The sequence below is a fragment of the Vulpes lagopus genome, chromosome 16 (assembly GCF_018345385.1).
Source record: "Vulpes lagopus strain Blue_001 chromosome 16, ASM1834538v1, whole genome shotgun sequence".
NCBI classification, from domain to species: domain Eukaryota; kingdom Metazoa; phylum Chordata; class Mammalia; order Carnivora; family Canidae; genus Vulpes; species Vulpes lagopus.
In genome coordinates, this window is record NC_054839.1 from 54,234,837 (window position 1) to 54,254,336 (window position 19,500).

Genomic DNA, 19,500 nt, shown 5'->3' on the forward strand with positions numbered 1-19,500 from the left:
AAGTGAAAAGAAGAGTCAACTGGTGTGGCAGGCTTCATTGTTGTCTTATTTTAAGAAACTACCACAACCACTCCAGGCTTCAGCAAGCACCAGCCTCATCAGTCAGCAGGCATCAACAACCAAGCAAAACCCTCTACTGTCAAAAAAATCACAACTTGTTGAACACTCAGATGGTTAGCATTTTCTAACTACAAAGCATTTTTATTTCTTATCTTATCTTATCTTATCTTATCTTATCTTATCTTATCTTATCCATCTTTAGAGAGGGAGAGAGACAGACGATCTTAAACAAGCTCCTTGCCCAGTGAAGAGCTTGGCATAAGACTTGATCTCATGACCCTGAGATCATGGCCTGAGGCGAAATGAAGAGTCGGATGCTTAACCACTGAGCCACCCAAGTGCCCCAGCCACAAAATATCTTAAAATTAAGGTATATACATTGTTTTTTTTAGACCTAATACTATTGCACACTTAATAGACTACAACAGCATAAATAAACCTTTTATATGCACTGGAAAACCAAAAAAAAAATTCATTTGACTCACTTTATTGTGCTACTCCCTTTATTGTGGTGGCCCGGAACTGAGCTTGCAATATCTTTGGAGTATTACTGTATTCATAAGGCTGCAATGAACATCCTCAGACATATCTTTTGACATTTTCATATAAGTGTCTTTTTAAGAACTTCTTAGCAATGGAACAGATAAAAGAATATCTAAATTTTAAATTTTTGAGAGCTACTGCCAAATTACACTCCAATTTCATGCCCACTAAGTATTTTTCAGATTAACTGGAAGTCTGTACCTTTTTAGGCCATGCACCCACTTTCTGTACCCCTACCCTCTGTCTCTGGCAACTACCAATCCAGCAGACTGTTTTATCAAGCTTTCTAGGTCATCCCAATGAATACTGAAGTTTTGAGAAACTCTGATTTAAAACATTATCTCATTTAAATTTCCCAGCGATCCCTGGTGCTTCTGTCCTGCCCATTTCATAGATGAAGAAACAGGTTTCACAGAGAGGTATAATTACTCGTCCAAGGTCTTATACTTAGCAGGTGGTGAAACTGGGAATGGAATTGTATCTGCTCAAACTCAAATCATGTATCTCTGACCCTGGAACAATGTGGGGGTGAGAGACACTGACCCCCCCCTGTTAAAAATTACATTAAAATTTTTGACTCCCCCAAAACTTAATAGCCTCCTGTTTATAGTTTGCAAAATAGCTGATTAAGACATATTTTTGCATGTCATATGTATAACATACTGTATTCTTAAAATAAAGGAGCCTAGGGAAGATGTTAAGAAAATCATAGGAGAAAATACGTTTACAGGACTACTGTATTGTGTCGACAAAATCTGTGGACCAGCACAGTTCAAACCCATGTTTGTTCAAGGATCAACCGTCTTTATAAACCTTCATATACGTATTTCTACGATGGGGTAAAGTCTCATGAGAACTGTGGAGTGTATCATGCCAGGCACTGCACTAGGTGCTGGGGATAAAGAGATCCCATGATGCTGCTGGTTCTTGCAGCCCTGCGGGGAGACAGCCATAGACAGGACTGAGTCATAGGTGGAGAAGAAGCTTGCAGAGAGCACCGAAGAAGGAGGCAGGAGAGGCTTTAAGGACCCCCAGGGCCAAAACTTTAAGATGAGTAGTATTCTCTAAAATGAAGAGGCCAAATAGTTGAGGTTGTTATGGGGCAGGAAGCTGACTGACCCATCTCCACAAGTGGACTGAGGACTCTGGAAGGCAGTGAAGAAGAAAGTGTCTCCAAAAGGGCCCCTCCTTCTCGTGTGTCTACCTACCTGACTGGAGCCGACTTCCCTTAGCATGTGCCCTCAGCACACAGTCATCTAAAATCCACTCTGCTCCACTTTTGTTCATCATTGTTGTTGGATAATAAGCCTCAGCAGGGGAAACCTGAGGAGGTGGCCCCCCACCCCCACCCTGCTCAGGGAGTGCTTTTAGGAATGCCACACTCTGGGGCCGCACCTAAGTGGGAGGGAGAGCCAGGAAGCCCATGTTGTTGGTAAAGCCTTAGCTCCCCCACCAGGCAGTCCTGTGGCCTGAAGAAAGCCTCTGTGTTTGAGGCCTGAAGCAAAGGGAGTTGGACTAGTCATCTAAATGTCCTCCCCAAGGCAAACCGGAAGAGACTCTTCGTCATAGGAAACAAACTGAGGGTCGCTGGGTTGAGGGGGTGGGGTGGGAGGGTGGGGACGAGGTGACTGGGTGATGGGCATTTAGGAGGGCACGTGATGTAATGAGCACTGGGTAATTATGTAAGACTGATGAATCACTGCCATCTACCTCTGAAACCAATAACACATTATGTCATAATTAACTGAATTTAAATAAAAATCAATCCATCCATCAATCAATCATCAATCCTCCCCAGCTCTGTGATCCTACAGAAGATGGGTCAGCAAGTTTTTTCCACAAAGAAACAGTAAATACTTTTGGCTTTGCGGGTCATACGAGTCCCCTGCTAGAGAAGGTGTCTACAAACCCTAGCAGGTTATGTCCTTACATCAAAGTCCTCTCACTTTGTGGCTACTCTTTCATGATCCTCCCTGGGCACAGTTCTTCATGCTTGAGCATGGCCACCAACTTGTACTTCTTTTTCAGTTGCACAGAAGAGTCCAGAACACATCATCTCCGCCTTAAGTAACTGTACTGATGCCTCACTTTTCCTCAGATGTAGTTTGAAAGCGTCTTGGCTTCAAAAAGTTTTTGTGAGAAAAACACACACACGCACACACACAAGAACATCTGCACACAGATGCTTTCCAAAGCAGCTGGGAGATACTTCCTCAGAGCCTACCCCCTCCAGCTCCCCCCCACCCCAAAACGGCTCCTCCCCACACTTGGCGGTGGGTGGATTCTCTTCCAGTCCCTACCAGGGCTCACATCAGGGTTAGCGGGGTTTCACCTCCAGCTGTCAAGAGTTCTAATTTTCCTGAATTGCTGAGCTTCCCTCAACACATACTATGTTAGCCCTGGAAACGTAGCCTTCCACAGTTCCTTATTGTTCCAGAGCAGAAGGCTTATTAGTTTCTGTCTCTTATTTTGTTATCTTTAGTAAAAGATTTTTTTCCCCTCAAGTTATTATTGTAGTGCTATGACTTGGCCCAGTACATATATTTTCAGTGAGGCTGAAAGGAGAGAGACCAAGAGAGGCTCAGCTCGTATCTGGCAGGCTTCCAGTATCTTATCCTATTGGTGCTGGTATACTGTGAAATAGGAGATTGTGCTCATTCTTGATTTGAAAGTTTTTATTTATTCATTTGTTTGTTTATTTATTTATTTATTTATTTTTAATTTTTTGGGGAAAGTTTTTATAAAACATATTTTCTCCGGACATTTATTCCCTGAGAGCAAATAGGTATTCTATTTTATTTATTTATTTTTAATGAAAATAATGCTGCCAGCACTTAAAACACCGGCAAATAGAGCCATCAGCACGATTTGGAGGAGAAAGGGAAAAATCTGCCGAGTTGCTAAAGCAGTTACAGGGAATTCTTTTCCCGCGGATGAACAACAGCAATGACGGCCACAGACACGGAAAACATTTTAACACTTCATAAAATTCTTTTTCGACAGCACGAACACAGAAGCCAAATTTCCCTTGGCAGAAATTAAAAAAAAAGCATGTTTAGCTGAGATGTTCCTAAGAAGTAAATGGTTTCAGAAAGAGCTTTTCAGCCAGAAGAAGTGTGGATGATGACACCCATCTGCCTGAAAGGGGGGGGGGTCATGGTCCACGATCAGGGACCCCTCATCTGTCACTCTGGCGCTGTGCACCACTGGGTACTGAACAGGGGCCCAGCAAATATTTGCAGATGAATCTCATCGCTCATTCAAACACCTGAGGCTTTTAGGATTTTAGTCAAGGGAATAGATGAGGCTGTGACAGAGGAGACTGGTCAGGGAAGGTGCAGCCTGCAGCACCAGCAGGGTGCCAGGCACACACCCCAGGGCGGTAGGGGGGGGTGATGTGGCTTGAGATTTGCAGCACTGCCCTGTAGACACAACGTCCACAGCGAGGCAGAAACAGGCCACACGCCTGGAGGGATCTCTGATCCACTGTCCTATGACCGGTTAAGGAGCTTTCAGCATCCTGGCTGGGTCCCTTGCTCTGTTTCAGATACTCAGGGGGAACAAAAAAGGGATCGAAGTCATTGACATGATAAGGACCACAGAGTTTTTGGGATGGGAATGGGCCCGAGCGGGGACTATCTGGTCAAACCCTTCCTCTATAGAACGGATAGGCAAACCGAGACTTGGGATGCTCAGCAGACTGTCCTGGGGTCACCTGGTTAAGGGGTTGAGCCGGGATTAAAACCAGGATCTCTTCAGGCCCAGTCAACGGCCTCTCCTCCGTTTCAAGAACTCAGATGAGGGTGATGCTGTTTCTGATCATAAACGCATAAAGCAAACCTGCACAGTAGTCCTAATCCTTCCGAGCTCCGGGTCCAAGTAATATTAACAACAGGACCATCACGGCACTACTGCAAGGTTCTCAGCTGAAGTATATTCTGTGTACGCACTCAAAGAAGAGCGCATACTGGAGCAAAGTCAGCTGAGATCATGGTTTATGCAAGACCCCCCAACATTTAGAATATGTCTTGCGGTTTTTAGGCTCCAGCCCAATTTCCAATACCACCTTCGTTGCCATCTCTGATCTTTGATCAACAGCCAGGAGTTGTACTACTGAATTGTGCCAGACCCGGGAGTGGTGCAGGGAGGTGGGGAAGGAGGACAGTGCATGGTCTCTGTCTCTGTTTCACCTAAAATCTTGCTAGAGGACCAAAAAAAGAACCCCCTGCCCCCAAGCCTGATGCACATAAAACAATTAGGAAAGGAATATATGCTCAAGGGGATAGTGACAGTGTTAACGGGTGCAGAGGGGGGCGGGGGCCTGGGCTGTACCAGGGGCACGTGTGACAGAGGCCGGGCTCCAGGGGTGGCACAGAGCGGAGGGCGGTCCTTGAGGCGAGGGATGTAGCGTGGGCCCCTGTGTGCAGGGGGGGAGAGGGTAGGGCTGGGAGCAAAGGCTTCATTTTCTAACCAGACAGCGGCATTTATATTCCGTGGGAAGCCAGCGTGGGATTATCACTGAACACTTCTTCAACTCCACCTGTATGCTATAAATTTACAGCTATAATATCGTCCTCTGCTCATTTTCACTGTTCATAAAAAACACCCAGAGGCCCAGCGGCACGGAGCCAACGGTACGGCGGGCCAAGAGTCTTGGGTTCTGATCTGCCCGGAAATTGCTACATGACCAAAGGCCCATCACGTCTCCTCCAGAACCTCCGCTGCCCCCTCTCTGAAATGAGAGGGGTTGAGCCAACGGGTCTCTGAGGTCCCCCTCCAGCTCTGACATCCTCCAATTTCCACTTTCCAGCCCTGCTCATTGTATTTGTGGCACGTATCCCTAAATTAATATTAATAAAGCCTTCTCCACTGCCGTCTGCTTTTCCCAGGTGCCTTTCCCCCACGTCACTCCCTTCCTTCTCGGCTCCCTTACTGGGAAGCATGTTGGGGAAGTACTGATGTGGGGATATCATGGGGCGTTTAAATTTTCATTAGACGAGTGTGTGTTGTAACAAGGCATGCACAATTGATCATCTTGGCGTGCATATTAATAATTGAGTGCTGTGGTACATGCTTCCTGAACTTTATAAACAGCTCCTCTCTGAGCTCTGAAATGACAAGCGTTGCTCGTAACCGAAAAACTGGGAGTGGGTAGGCCGGTGGGGAGTGCCCATGAAGTCTACATTTTTAAAAAGCAAAGATCAAAACCTGGAAGCCTCAGAGTCGGGAAAACTGGGGAAGCTGTCCGCCAGACGGACAGGTCAAGAAATGACATAAGCATGAGTCAAGGATGACACAAGGATAGGATGATGAAAGAGTGAGATGATTCACCTGATGGACATGTTTTTTCCCTTTCTTCTATATCTAGCAGATGAGATCTACCCAGCTGGCCAGAAAAAAAAGAGGAGAGAGCCCCAGCTGCCACACCGGGATAGATGGCGTCCTCAACTAACATCTTTCATAACTGCGTATCTGTGGTCAGAAGTGAGAAATGATCCCCAAACAGAATTGAATGGATGCTGAACACCCCAAATTCTTGGTTGGGTCCAGTGCTGCCCCTTGATGCTTAGAGCCAAAGCTCAGATGGAAACGATGCCTACTTGACTATGTTTAATAGCTGGTCCTAGGGTGAAAGCCAGAGGTATGAGAAAGGTTAGAACTGAAAACCAAAGTTTGTAGGATTGAACCCCAACAAGGCTAGAAGGTAGCTTACTGGACCCTGAAGTAAGCCTTGAAATAAATCACAACTTCTTTTTTATGTTATTACTCATAGATCTTGATCCCCCCCTCCCTTGAGAAAATGCTATCTGCTCAAATATGAAAGCAAGGACAACTGTGACAAGCAACGCAAGGATGGGTGCATCTAATCCAATTTAATGGACTGACACTTAATGAAATTTCCCTTCTCCTCTTTCCAGTAAAGTCTATCTAGGGACCCAAACTTTTACTATGCTTGGAGCTTTGTCAAAAATGGGCCTGCACTTCCCTGGAAGTTGTTAACTGAGCCCACCCTTCAGGACACCAGGCCGGTCCCACCTGCGGTACTAACCTAGCTCATCCATTTACCTGCTCTCGAATGACCCCAGCAGTTGCCTGACACCCGTGGCTTCCCAACAAGGAGGCCACCAGGGAATTCAAGGGCCATCACTGGTGCTGTGGAGGTCTCTTATGTGGGAGGGGGCGCTCAGGGTTACTGCCAGACAACCAGATTTCCAGCCCCACTTAAGGAGAAAGAGAACTGAGAGGCCAGTCCTGAATTTGCGTGTTTAAACAATCGTGATTCGATTCTAAATGAGAAAGCTGGAATCTAATTCCAGGAGTCTTAACGCAGACAGATGGGGGTGTGTGACTGGCTCTGCTTTTAGAGAATGCGGCGAGTGCGCCAATCGCCGTGGACAAAGCAGCCCCGCCAGTACCAACACCAATGCACCCCATCCCGCTACACGGAGCTGGGGTACGTGGGAAACGTGGCTGGGACCAGCAGACCGAACTGCACCAGACCTGAAACGAGATGTCTTTAAAATCCAAAGGATGATGAAACGCGCACACACCTAGCAGCTTAGCCAGGGTACTGCTACTGTTGTCATGACGCATTGGTAGGCTTTGGTTTCCCTTCACATCCAGGGGGTGGTCGTCGTGGTAAATGCACATAGCAAAGAATGGAACATTCTGAGCTTGCTCAGTAGGACATGCAGTCTTCCCATTCCTCCTCAAAGGCTTAACTGCAGGTCATGTTCACACTTAAGATCTCTCCCACCTTCAAGCTGTCCTGCAGGGGCTTGCCTGTGAAGGCCCACGAAGGTCCCTCACGCCCTCCGCCGCTGGGACATGGACCACTTGGCTGGGACTTTTCACCGTCTCTGCTGGCCGTCAAGACACCTCCCTAGGATCCAAGCACAGGGCTGGGGGTGGCGTGGGGGTCTCACACAGCAACAGGTAGATGGGAAATGGGGTTACGATGGAGGAACGCCACTGTGAACTTTTCTGTTGACCCTTCCATGCTGACCCCCCAGCCTCCCCTTGGCCTGCTTCCAGGGGTCTGGTGAAGCACTGCAATTGCCAGCAAAAGCACAGCTGGCGAGCCTTTGGATCCGCTTGATCCTGCCAGCAGAGCTGAAGCCCTGCCACCCCAGCCTCTGCTGCCACCAACTACTGTCTAACTACTCTTGCAGGGCCCTGGGAATGTCTGAACGGTGTCAGCCTTCCTTCCTGCCATCCTTCCCATGTGCTCATTTGCTCGCTCACTCGCCATCCTGATTCTATGTCCCAGATGCTTGGTACGCGTGCATGACTAATAATCGAAAGCAGACAGATCATTGCATCACTTCACAGTTTGGTAAGTGCTCTGAAGGGCCCCCCTCTACTCCCCCCTTCCCCCTGCCTTGCAGTGGTGGCGAACCTCCTGGGGAAGCGTGAAGCCGAAAGGCCTCTCTGAAGGGTAGGCTTTCAGTCAAGGCCTCCAGGATGGGAAGGACTCACATGTGCAGTGGGCGGGGGGGGGGGGGGGGGCAGTGCACATCAGAGAGGACAGAGGTGCAAAGGCCCGGGGGTGGGAGGCAGTTCTGACAGGCTCAGCTGGAGGGAGGCCAGTGGAGATACGCACAGCAAGTCAAGGGAAAACTGACATCAAAGAGGCAGGTATGGGGAGCTTGTAGCCTGGGGAGAGTGAATATTATTATACGTGCAATGGGAAGCTACTCGAGGGATTTAAGCGGGGAAGATATGATGTGAATTATATTAGACGATGTGTGAAAAATAGATTGAACAGGAATACAAGTGGAAAGGGAGAGCCTGGGCATGGCAAAAACTGCAAAATGCCTCCTGGCAGCCATCCTCCCCTCCTTCCTTATGATAAGATCTCCAATTTTATTCTGGGGACCAGTCAATAAAGGATATTTCCTGTTTTCCTTGTAGCTAAGCATGGACACGTGTAATAATTCTGCACAATGAGACATCAATGGGAGCCTGTTGGGGATCTTTGGGCAAGTTTTGCTTTCTTGCTCTAAAGGCACAACCCTGTCCCCTTCTCTTTCTCTTAATGTGGTTTGAGTGTGTAAAAAAAAAGCTGTGATGGCAGGAGCAAGAGCAGTCATTTTCGACCATCGCCTAGGAGAAGCTAATAGCATCACAGAAGCCTCGGGCCTCACAGCCCTGCACCCCTGAACCCATGCCAACAACCACCTAAATTGGGATTTTACCAGATATGAAAGGAAAAAACTTCACATGTTTAAGATTAACATTGGGTAGGGTTTTCTGTCGCTCACAGGTGGACACCGCGTCGAACTGACACACCAGGCCGCTGCCGTAGTTCAGGGAGCCTGCACTTTTGAATGCAGGCAGTTAAAATGAAGAAAAGTGGGTCATTTCTGAAGGCTGAAACCGAGGGATTTCCTGACGGCCTGAATACGGGCTTTGGTGGAGGGATGAGGGTAAAATGAGGGTAAAAATCACTTCTAGGATTTTGGTCTCAGAGTTTCTTAAAATGGGAAGGAAAAACCTAACATGGAATGGGGTTGAAGCTTAAAAGCAAGAGCTCTGGGTTTGGCATTTCATAGTAGAGGTGCCAGAGAGGAATCCACGACAGTGATCTCCACTCCTGGGTTTCCATGAGGTTGATCTCCCTCCAAAATTCCCAGTCCTGCTCCGGCCCTGTACTCTCTCCTTCTCAGGCAGGGAGGAGCACGCCAGCGTGCCTGTTACCCCTGCCCGTCCCCGCTGCTCCCTCTCGCTGTGCACTGGGGCCCAGGGCTTCGGAGCTGCTTGCGGCGAGATGCTCAGCCTGGAGGCCTTGCAGTAGAAAGCCCGCTGTTACAGCAGCCCTCAACCACACGTTCTGATTCAAGCTTTACCCGTGATAAAATGCTGATGTTTGGATCCCACCACGTTAGACTTGTCTGTCTCCCTTGTGGTTTCTTTTTCTTTTTTTTTAAATATTTTTTTTTCTTTATTTATTTATGATAGTCACACACAGAGAGAGAGGCAGAGACACAGGCAGAGGGAGAAGCAGGCTCCATGCACCGGGAGCCCGATGCGGGATTCAATCCCGGGTCTCCAGGATCACGCCCTGGGCCAAAGGCAGGCGCCAAACCACTGCGCCACCCAGGGATCCCCTCCCTCGTGGTTTCAAACCAAGGCCAGCGCAGCAGCACTGTATGATATGAGGCACGTTGCATTCTCAGCCACTGGATCTGGGCCTCTTTTTAACAGGTGCTCCTTTCAATGGGTGTGGCCAAAGAACACCCAATTGCCCCCTTATTCTAATGGGTGGTTGCCTTCCTACCTTCATCCTTAGAGCCAAGAGTCGAGTCTTCCCTGCCAGGTGACGTGAAGTCGTGGGAATGAAAATGTATTTAAAATTGATGCTAGTGAGCAAAAGGTACCCGGTAATATCCCAATGTTCAGGCACTTGGCTTGCCATCACTTTGGGGGAACTGTATTAGTAGAGTTGAGCATTCCCCGCTCTTCCTTTTCTCCATTACCAAGCCAGCCTTACTCCCCCTCCACCTGCTGGTCTACTCCAAGCTTCCCTCCCTTTAAAGGGAGGATCAGAATTAGTGTCCTCTATCCTATCCCTAGTAACCCTAACCTCAGAACTGCTGGTCATACACGGCTGGGTAAAGGGCCATTCGTCATGACTGGGAATCGAGGGAAAGTGGCCTGATAATGGTCTGATGAGATAGCACATCTGTTTTTCCTATTCCTTTTCTATAAAGACGGGTGTCCCAGGCTGGATATTTGGTCACTTATCAGAGTTCATGTTTGAGAGTTTCTTATATATTTTGTGCTGCTGCAAAAAATGGTCTGTTGACAACAAAGTCCCATAGAACACCATTCCCACTTGAGAAGCTGGTTTGTCATGTCTCTCTCACTTCCCATCCTAACAGATACATACATTCATCCCTTGGGTTTACACTGTCGAAAGAGGCGATCGACATTTTGGCACGCCGCACCGTGGAAAATAATGCTCATTCTCAGAATGAATACGTAAATCGCATATGTCACCGTCCCAACGTGGCACCCTGCACCTGGTACGGAATGGAGCACGGCATTGTTACAGTGTCATTCAATGGCTTTTGCCAACCAAGGGAACATCAGCGACTGTAATGCATTATGCCGCTGTGACGTTAACTACAGACACAGACAGAGTGCCCGTAAAAAAAATATACGCCCTTTTTTTGAATAGAGCCCTGGGTAATTACCCTGACTATTGTTCTATGAGAAAGCCCATTTACACCCCTTCATCAATTTAGGATCTGGACATGAAAAATCACCAGCATTAAGCAGTTAAGGCAATTTGCTTTCCAGATGAAGAAAGGACAAAAAATAATAATAATAATACTGGAGAAACACCTCTACTGAGTTGCCCATGTTGACAGCCAAAGCTCACCTCAAATAAAGGATCCTGAGGAGGAGTTTTTCTGATGGTGCCTTCATCCTAAACAGAGCTCAAGGACACTGTGTTCGGGGCCTGCTTCCTACTGTCGGCACTAGGAGGCCATGGAGGTCATGTCCTGCACGTGGGGACAGCCCGCAGGGAGAGGGGGGCCATGCTGCAGGTGTGGTGTGACCTGCGGCCGGTCCAGCAGACACAGAAGCATCTGGCCACCCTGCCCTGGTGGCCGGGTTTGGTGTTCTGAGGAAAAGCTACAGAAACGTTGCTCACCTTGAGAAGTAAGCTCTCAGGGCAGGGTCCGTGTTCCTCCAAGTTGCCACAGAACATGAAATAGGTTATGAGGTTTGCCATTCGATATGGAGCAGGATGGGAAATTATTGAACTACTTACCCCCAAATGAGAACAAAAATGAAAGGAACACAAAAGCCAAGGCAAAAATCACAACCAAACAGATGGCCCCCAAAATTTTACTTACATTGAGTGAGGATTCCGGTTAAGGCATTTTTAAAATTTTCCTTGGCTTCTTCCATTTCTTGTTCGTGGGTGGCTTTTTCATTCATCAGCCGGCGGACGTGGCTGTTGGCCGACTGCACCATGGAATAGAACTGGTTTGCAGAACGCCGATTCACTTCCCCTCGTTCGATCCAGGAGAGTAGCACTGTGATAGCCTCTGAAAACTTGCTATCATCTGGAAATGGAAAACCACCAGGTACACATCATGCCAAGGCAGGAAAATGTAACTTCACTTTGGGTTCTTCTCAAGGGACGGAACGTGGGCCATCTTACCAGATATATTTTGAGGCCTTGACAAGTTAGCTTTCCTAAGACTAACTCTCTAGCATTGCCTCGCTTGCCCTTTCGCCTCTGGCTCCATGGTGTCACAGAGCCACCCAGGAAACAAACGGTTGTTCGTTCTCTCACCTACCAACCCAGGGATTTCAGTTTTAGATCAGTTCTGGGTGTTCTAGGCAACAAATCCCATCCAAGATCTATGGCAAATCCTGATTTCTCTTTCTCAAGACTGGCTTAAAAAAGAAAATTGTCATTAACCGATCTGGTCTCCACTTCTTTATCCCTTCTTCAGACAGATTCTTTTTTTTTTTTCTTCAGACATATTCTATATGGATACTAGTTTCCTGACTTCCAATCAACTGAGTTAGTGTCAAAATACGGATGACAGACTAAACTAGTTTAAAGCTGGATGTAATGAGAGATATTGTTCCCAAGGCGGAAGTGGGCATTAGCCAATTCTTTTTCTACTATAGTTCCAAACTAATTTCATTTTAGGTTAAATATAATATATTTAATTAGGCTGAAAAATAGAGTATTTCTTTGTTTTCAACAAAAGAGGACCTATTATCTGGGTGGTCAGTGTTTTCTCCGAAAGCCATTTGGAAGCCTACTGGAACCCATTTGAACTGGGTTTGAGGTATGTACGGGGGTGGAGGGATGGAGTGGGGAATGAGGATCCACCTGTAAATAAATGATAAGGTTCATTTGAAAGAAAACAAATAAACTTGCCTGTCTGGGAATGGTTACTGGAACAGACCTGTGTTGTTATGGCTTAGGAGTAGGAAAAAGAAAAAGAAAAAAAAAAAAAAAAGCAAGTTTGAAGGTAATTAAGTTAATTAGAACTGGAAGTTGTATGTCAATTATCACAACATTTATCGATCCTACGGCCAAAGGCTCACTGCAGACCTTCCCAGGCAGATCTGAGGGGAGAAGTCTTCCAGTTCTATTTTTCTACCCTTGGAAAATGTGACTTAGTATCCTACATTTTTTTCAAGAAACTTGGTAGGCTCTGAATTCTAAAAATCAGGAGCAAAATTAAAATGTAAGATTCAGATTCTTATTTATTTGGTAAATACTGAGTGCCTATTATGTTCTCTCCACTGGAGGACCATCAGAAACATCCTTATGTATTGTGTGTATAAGTTTGCACGTGCATATATTTTCTATACTTATGTATTATACATTGTTTATACATACACAGATATACACCCTAAAAGACTGGATAGAGCATGATTCATCTTTGGTAAAGGAGTTTTATTTTCTCTCGCTCATCAGATGTTTTTTAATCAACCACTGTTGCTGGCACGTTACACATCATAGAAACACCCTTAGTCCTTTCTCTGCCAGAGGCCCCCTCCCAGGTGGCACACAACTTCCTTGCTGGGGCTGTCGCTTGCCCAGATGTACATGCGCTCAATGAAGGCAGGACCACCCTGACCCAGTGTGTATGGAGTGTGCTCCGCTTTCTCCAGGCTGGAGGTACCTATCAAACACGTGCTACAGATCGGCACCCACCCAGGCCCTCTCCCTCGGTGGCAGGGGCTGTGGTTGGGGATCAGAGCCTTTTCTCAGTGCAAACCTGCCCCCTCCAGCCTCACACCTTCCCCAGAGGAGATAACGGGGTACCCCGCAAAGGAAGGATGCCTGTCCTCGAAAATCTCAACGCACAGGCACAGAACACACGCCTGCGGTCCCACAGCTGGCTCATCCAATTTTGCTAACTCTGGAATTTTAGTCTGAGCTCAACCCTCTGTGAACTCCAGCTGCAGTGGTTTCTTATCTCATTTCATGGACCGGAGCGGCTTGTGTAAGATAAAATCCATCATACAACTTAACATTACGTTCAGCCCATGGAGAGGCCCATAATTTAGCATTATGTTTGTGAGAGGCCCACTGTGACCGTTACAGTCAGAATAAATTTTGCCTCCCGCACGCGCTCGCTACCTCTCTCCCTGCCAATATATGTTAGGAGAATGGACCTCCCAAAACAGCACGAATAAACCTAATGCTTCTAAGAAATCTTTTTCCCCCCCTCTTAAAAAATAACAACAACAAAAAAGAAAACACTGACTCTGTGTACCATTTTTCCCCTTTGCTGGGAATTTTAATCTCTGCATAACAGAGCAAAGAAAACCCTCCACGATTTTAGTAGAAAGAACACTGCTGGCCTAGCTATCTTTCCCTCGTATTACTGGTTGTTTTTCCTTCTCTTGCTTGTGGTCACCGGGTCCATAAATACACTAATCCACTGCCAGGGAGAACACGCTGTCATTTTAAAAATGTAGGTTTGTTCAAATGATCTGAATAACCAAATTTTTTATTGTTCTTCACTCCCAGACAGAGAGTGTGGGTTCACAGGCAGATCAGAGTTAATTGATAGTTTTCAGAATGAGAAACAGCAGTTTTAGGATTAAGCGACTGAAAATACGCAATCTATAAAGTAAGCAGGCAAGAGACTTGCTCCCCTTTTAACAAGTGTTAAAAAATATGTAATGCCAATTGTATGCAGAATTCCGTTAGCTTAAAGGACGTTTTTACTTTTGCAAACTCCCCGTTTCATCCTCATTTTTCTGAACTTTCGAAAACTGCCAGGCCACTGTATGATTGCTGTACTGACATGCAAATTAAATGTGAAAACGTTAGTTGAGGCACGACTGCTACGTGTGGTCAGTGTGCGTTGCTATGTAAAGAAGTGACTTTGTATTAATTAAGACTGAGCAACTCACTCTGAATGGCTACAGGCGTGTATTGGGAGCGGTCATTTACAATAGCCAACCGCAAATTCGATTTTGTATTCGGTGGAAAGATCACCGAGAAATCAGAAAACAATATAAACTAATTTAAAACAGGATTTAGATTGCGGCATTATTAAAGCTAGTCATGTGAAAAGAAATGAACACTGCTCATAAAAATCACGTCGAAGATGCAGTTATAAAAATTTCCAAATACTTTCTGCGAACATGCTTCGGCATAACTCTGAACATCGGTGCAGTTTAGAAACTTAGAACGCACAGGCGTGCTTCTTCCGCGGTAAGAATTGGGAAAATCGGTGCATTAATCGGAGTGAATATGGACCATTTGCTCATTAAAATTTGAGCAATGTTTTCTTTTCTTTTTTTTTTTTTTAAGATTTTATTTATTTGAGAGAGAGAGAGAGAGAGAGAGAGAGAGAGATAGAAAGTATAAGCAAGGGTGGGGCTGAGGGCCAGAGGGAGAGGGAGAAACAGACCCCTTGCTGAGCAGGGAGCCCCATGAGGGGTTTGATGCAGGGCTCCATCCCAGACGCCGAACCCACTGAGCCACCCAGGCACCCCTTGGGCAGTGCTATTCTAATCAGGGTCTTCACAATGTCACACCCAGGTTACTGCACATATTTGCTCCATGGCTTTTCTTGATTCGCATTTTCCTCTTCAATCCATCCCTCATTCCCTTATCACTCTCCTCTTTGTTAAACACCATGGCCATCCCTCGCCAGCCTTTGCATGTTCTGTGCACTCATCCTAGGAGCCCTCATGGCTCTGGTCCACCTGCCTAACTGTTCTGTTTCCCTCAAGATTCAGCTTCAGCGTCTTTCATGGAGGCAGCTTTTCTGTAACCCTGACATGAATTAGATGCCCATTTGCTATGTTTCCACAATTCCCTACATATCCTGCTACTAAACCATCAGTCACTCTATACAGTAATTGTTGGACTGCCTCTACTTTTGAAGGGCTAACATGAGAATAAAGCTTCCAAAACATATTTCAGTCTTTTTTTTTTTTTAATTATTTATTCATGAGAGACGCACAGAGAGAGGGGCAGAGGGAGAAGCAGGCTCCATGCAGGGAGCCCGATGTGGGACTCGACCCTGGGACTCCAGGATCATGCCCTGGGCCGAAGGCAGGCACTAAACTGCTGAGCCACCCAGGGATCCCACATATTTCAGTCTTTTGGTCACTTTGAGTTTTTCTCTTTGTGCTTCATCTATATTTGATTACACTATTTCTAATAGACTTGCAGTCATTAGTGCTAGAAAGCCACAAATTCAGTGGTTGGTCAGAAGTTGGGACACATCGGTTGGTAATAAACATTTTAGTTTTGTGTTAAAGGGTATTTTCACAGTGTCTCCCAGAGATAAAAGTTCTCCTGGCAGTGAAGGGAGCTGGTCCTTTACCCTGCAGGCCCCTGAGGTCATTGCCACTGGCAATGAAAGTTAAGAATGACGTCAGATGATCACAGAGAAGCAGAACCTTCTCCAGGGAGGCACTCACCAACCAGCCTATCAAGTGACTCAAAAATCTTTTGGAAAGTATTTTTAATTCTGGGAAAATAATGACTGGCTTCAGTTTTGTGAGGCATAAGTAATATTATAATGACTATCATCCCTCAATGTCACTACCTGAATCCATACCCATTTTATTTCATTTGTGGTTACTTCAGATTTTTTCAACCTCTCTTCCACATATACTGAGCACCTGGCACATCGTAGGCATTTAAAAAACCTGCACTTGGGATAAATCTTTGCTCTTCAAAGACTTTAAGTTTGAGTCTCATTTGGGAGCTCCTTGAAAATGCAGACTCACCCTTACTCAGGCTTCCTGACTCAAAATCTGCATCCTACTCCAAGTGATTCATATGCACATTAAAGTTTTGGAAGCACTGGAAGAAATCAGTCAATGAAAACCAGGGAAACTGGCTGGGAGCTCATCTTAAGTTAAAAGATGACAAAACCCTGAAATGGAAAGTAGCAGCTAAGATAGTAGAGAATACTGAAAAGGACTTGATGTGATCCTTATGGCTTTGTGAATCCTTGTCCCTAACCTCCCCCACCCCCATTTAAAAAATAGCTGCTTTAACACTAGGCACTCCAATCCCCCCCTCCTAAAAAAAGTGAAAAAAAAAAAAAAGTCCAAGAATTGGAAACAGGTGTACAGACTACTGCAGATCCTTTCTGTGGAATGCCGGCCATGGCCTAGCGGACCCTCTCCATTGCCCTCTAGCCCCTGCAAGTATCTGATTCTATAGGGTCGTGAATCTTTCATTGCTTTTGACCAGGCTATCTTATAACTCTTCAGGGACAGAACATAAATTGTGGAGAGCTGGTCACAATGCAAATAATTCCCCATAACAATGCAGATGAATTTTGTCCCGTAGAAAATATGAATCGTTATAGAGCAAACTCTCTTTTGAATCAAGTTAACGTCTTACTGATTCTCTCATTAATTAGCTGAGTTAAATAAAATCACTGGCACGTGTTCATTTGATATCTGTAAGTCATGCTTCCGCTGCCAGAGCATCCTTTAGCAACCCATGACCTGCAAGCTCCTCAAAGGCCAGGCCCAGGGCCAAGAGGCAGAGCCTAGGACTCAGCAGGTGGACATGGGGTGGATGTCAACCAGACTGATGAAGAGATAAATAAGGGGAAAGGGACTCAAATCGGTAAGCAGTTTTTTTCTCTCCCTTTGTGTCCACACAGGGATATCTGGCCTTGATTTTCAGAACAATAGGTGGGGAAGAGAGCCAAGCCAGGGATACTGAATATGAGAACTTGGGCGAGGGTAGGGGGTACGGGGGGGGGGGGGGGGGGGGGAGCTGTAGTATCCTTACTTGCAGCTGGATCTATAAAGAAATAATAGCAGAGGAGATTAATGTTTGAATAAAATGTCCCTGGAACGAGATAAAAGGAAGATGCTCTACAGCACATTTTTCCCCCCAAAATGGGAATACACATGTATTCATCCACACAATGAATCATGTGAATGGCGTGCCTACCTAGCTGTCACTGATTTCTGGCTTCTGTGATGGCTGGAAATCGCTTACAGTGTAGGTCACAGATTGACCCAAGCAGAAAGGGGATTCCGGGGTGGCCCAAGCATTACTACTACAACATTCCTAAAATTTCACCATGTGTCTCTAAACATTGGACATCCTTAAACAATCCTCCATTTTTTAGCTGCTTAATTAACCATTACAAGGGGCGTAACCTTATTTATCCTCCAAATCACAGAGAGCAGGAAAGGAGATACAAATGGTTAACACACACTATCTCCCCCAACTACATAGTACCTGTAAAAATGAAAAAATTAAGGGGGGGGGGTTTGGCAATATGAAAAATGCACTGATTATTCCTGCTTTGGGGTCAAACAAAATGTTTCTGGATGAAATGGCCCATCTTGCCTCTGTGAAGGTCAGTTACGCCTAAGAAAGTGATTCTCGAACAGGCTCCTGTGCTTCTCATTTCCCTTGCCCTAAGAAGGAAGCCGGGCTTTTAGCTAATGGAACTTCCACTTGGCTTACAGCATTATTGATTTTTACTTTCTGGGAACCATAAATATTGACAACCGTCTCAGCAAAATGCCAGCACCACTTCCACCCCTTTCTCCCTCTGGCAGGCTGACACTGGGCCACTCTGTATGCAAATCAGAGTCTAGCCCTCCGGAAATTATGAATGCGGATCCCAGGAGAACTGAATTCATGATGACACACCAGGGGATCCCAAGGGCACTGCTTCAAAGCTCTGTCAAAACTTCACCTGATGCAGAGAGAAACTCTTCATTCATCACATAATGAAAGATTATGTGCAGCTTTCCAAAGGGGGAAAAAGTACACAAAAACTTTTAAATGCTCTTGCCAGGAGAAATCTCCAGTGAATTAGGATATAATCTTTCTCACCGTCTAATCAATCTCTTCCTTCCACAGTCCAAACACAGGGTTCCTCCAGGGGTGGATGGTCTGTGTTAGACACACTGAAATTCATTATCTCATCTGCCTGGTGCTACTGTTTCCAATAAAGTGTAATTATGGTGTTATTGAGCTCCTTCTCACTTTCTCAAAGCCATGCTATAAACTTTGGGTCTGTGAGCAGTTACTTCCCAGTCAGTCTTCATTAAGTTGAATTGTCTCAGAACAATGTCTATTTAATCAGCAGGGTGCCTGCTAATTTTCTTTTTTAGAATTTGTAGTAACGTAACAGACGCTGTCTTAGACACTACACAATTACAGCTTGACGTTTCCTCTGCCTTCGAGAAGGCCCAGTGGCCACTGGGCCTGGAGTCACCTGGTCTCAGAAGATCTGCCCCCTGACCCTGTCGCTGGCCAGCTGGGTTCTCCCGATGGTGGGAAGTACGTGGTGCTTTCTAATTGCCTCTACCACTCCAGAAGCCTAAACTCCATGAGGCAGAGGCTCTCATGCTGTCATCTCCCCGCACAGTGCTTATTAGCACAGTCTCAGATATATGGTAAAGGGCTCCCCAAATATTTGTGGAATGATGGCCACGTGCATCACTACTCCCCTGGATCTCTAATCATGTCTGGTGGCACCAGTGGCCAGAAATGCAACGTGCTCAAAGATCCAAATCACTGAGGAAGAGAGAAAAGAATTAAGCACATACTATGTGCATACTTTTAACACCGGGCAGGATGTCGAGGGCCTTGTGGGTCGTGATGAAGAGTTGGCTTGTGCAGATTTTGCTAGACAGAGCTGATTGTCAGTAAGAAAACTTCAAGAATACACAGTGCAATGTAAAATGGGGGAAAATGTTTGTAAGAAACCTAAGATAGGGATCCCTGGGTGGCGCAGCGGTTTGGCGCCTGCCTTTGGCCCAGGGCACGATCCTGAAGACCCGGGATCGAGTCCCGCATTAGGCTCCTGGTGCATGGAGCCTGCTTCTCCCTCTGCCTGTGTCTCTGCCTCTCTCTCTCTCTCTGTGACTATCATAAGTAAATAAAAATTT

General features: G+C 46.0%; 1 protein-coding gene across 2 annotated transcripts in view; it reads right to left on the reverse strand.

The window, feature by feature from the left end:
- The window catches only part of ENOX1 (ecto-NOX disulfide-thiol exchanger 1), a 247,744-nt gene that overhangs the window by 129,269 nt on the left and 98,975 nt on the right, over positions 1-19,500 (reverse strand). For both annotated transcript variants that reach the window (XM_041730978.1, XM_041730979.1), the window contains exon 7: positions 11,472-11,684. In XM_041730978.1, the coding sequence (XP_041586912.1) occupies positions 11,472-11,684 (213 nt within the window). The remainder of the gene's footprint in view (positions 1-11,471; positions 11,685-19,500) is intronic.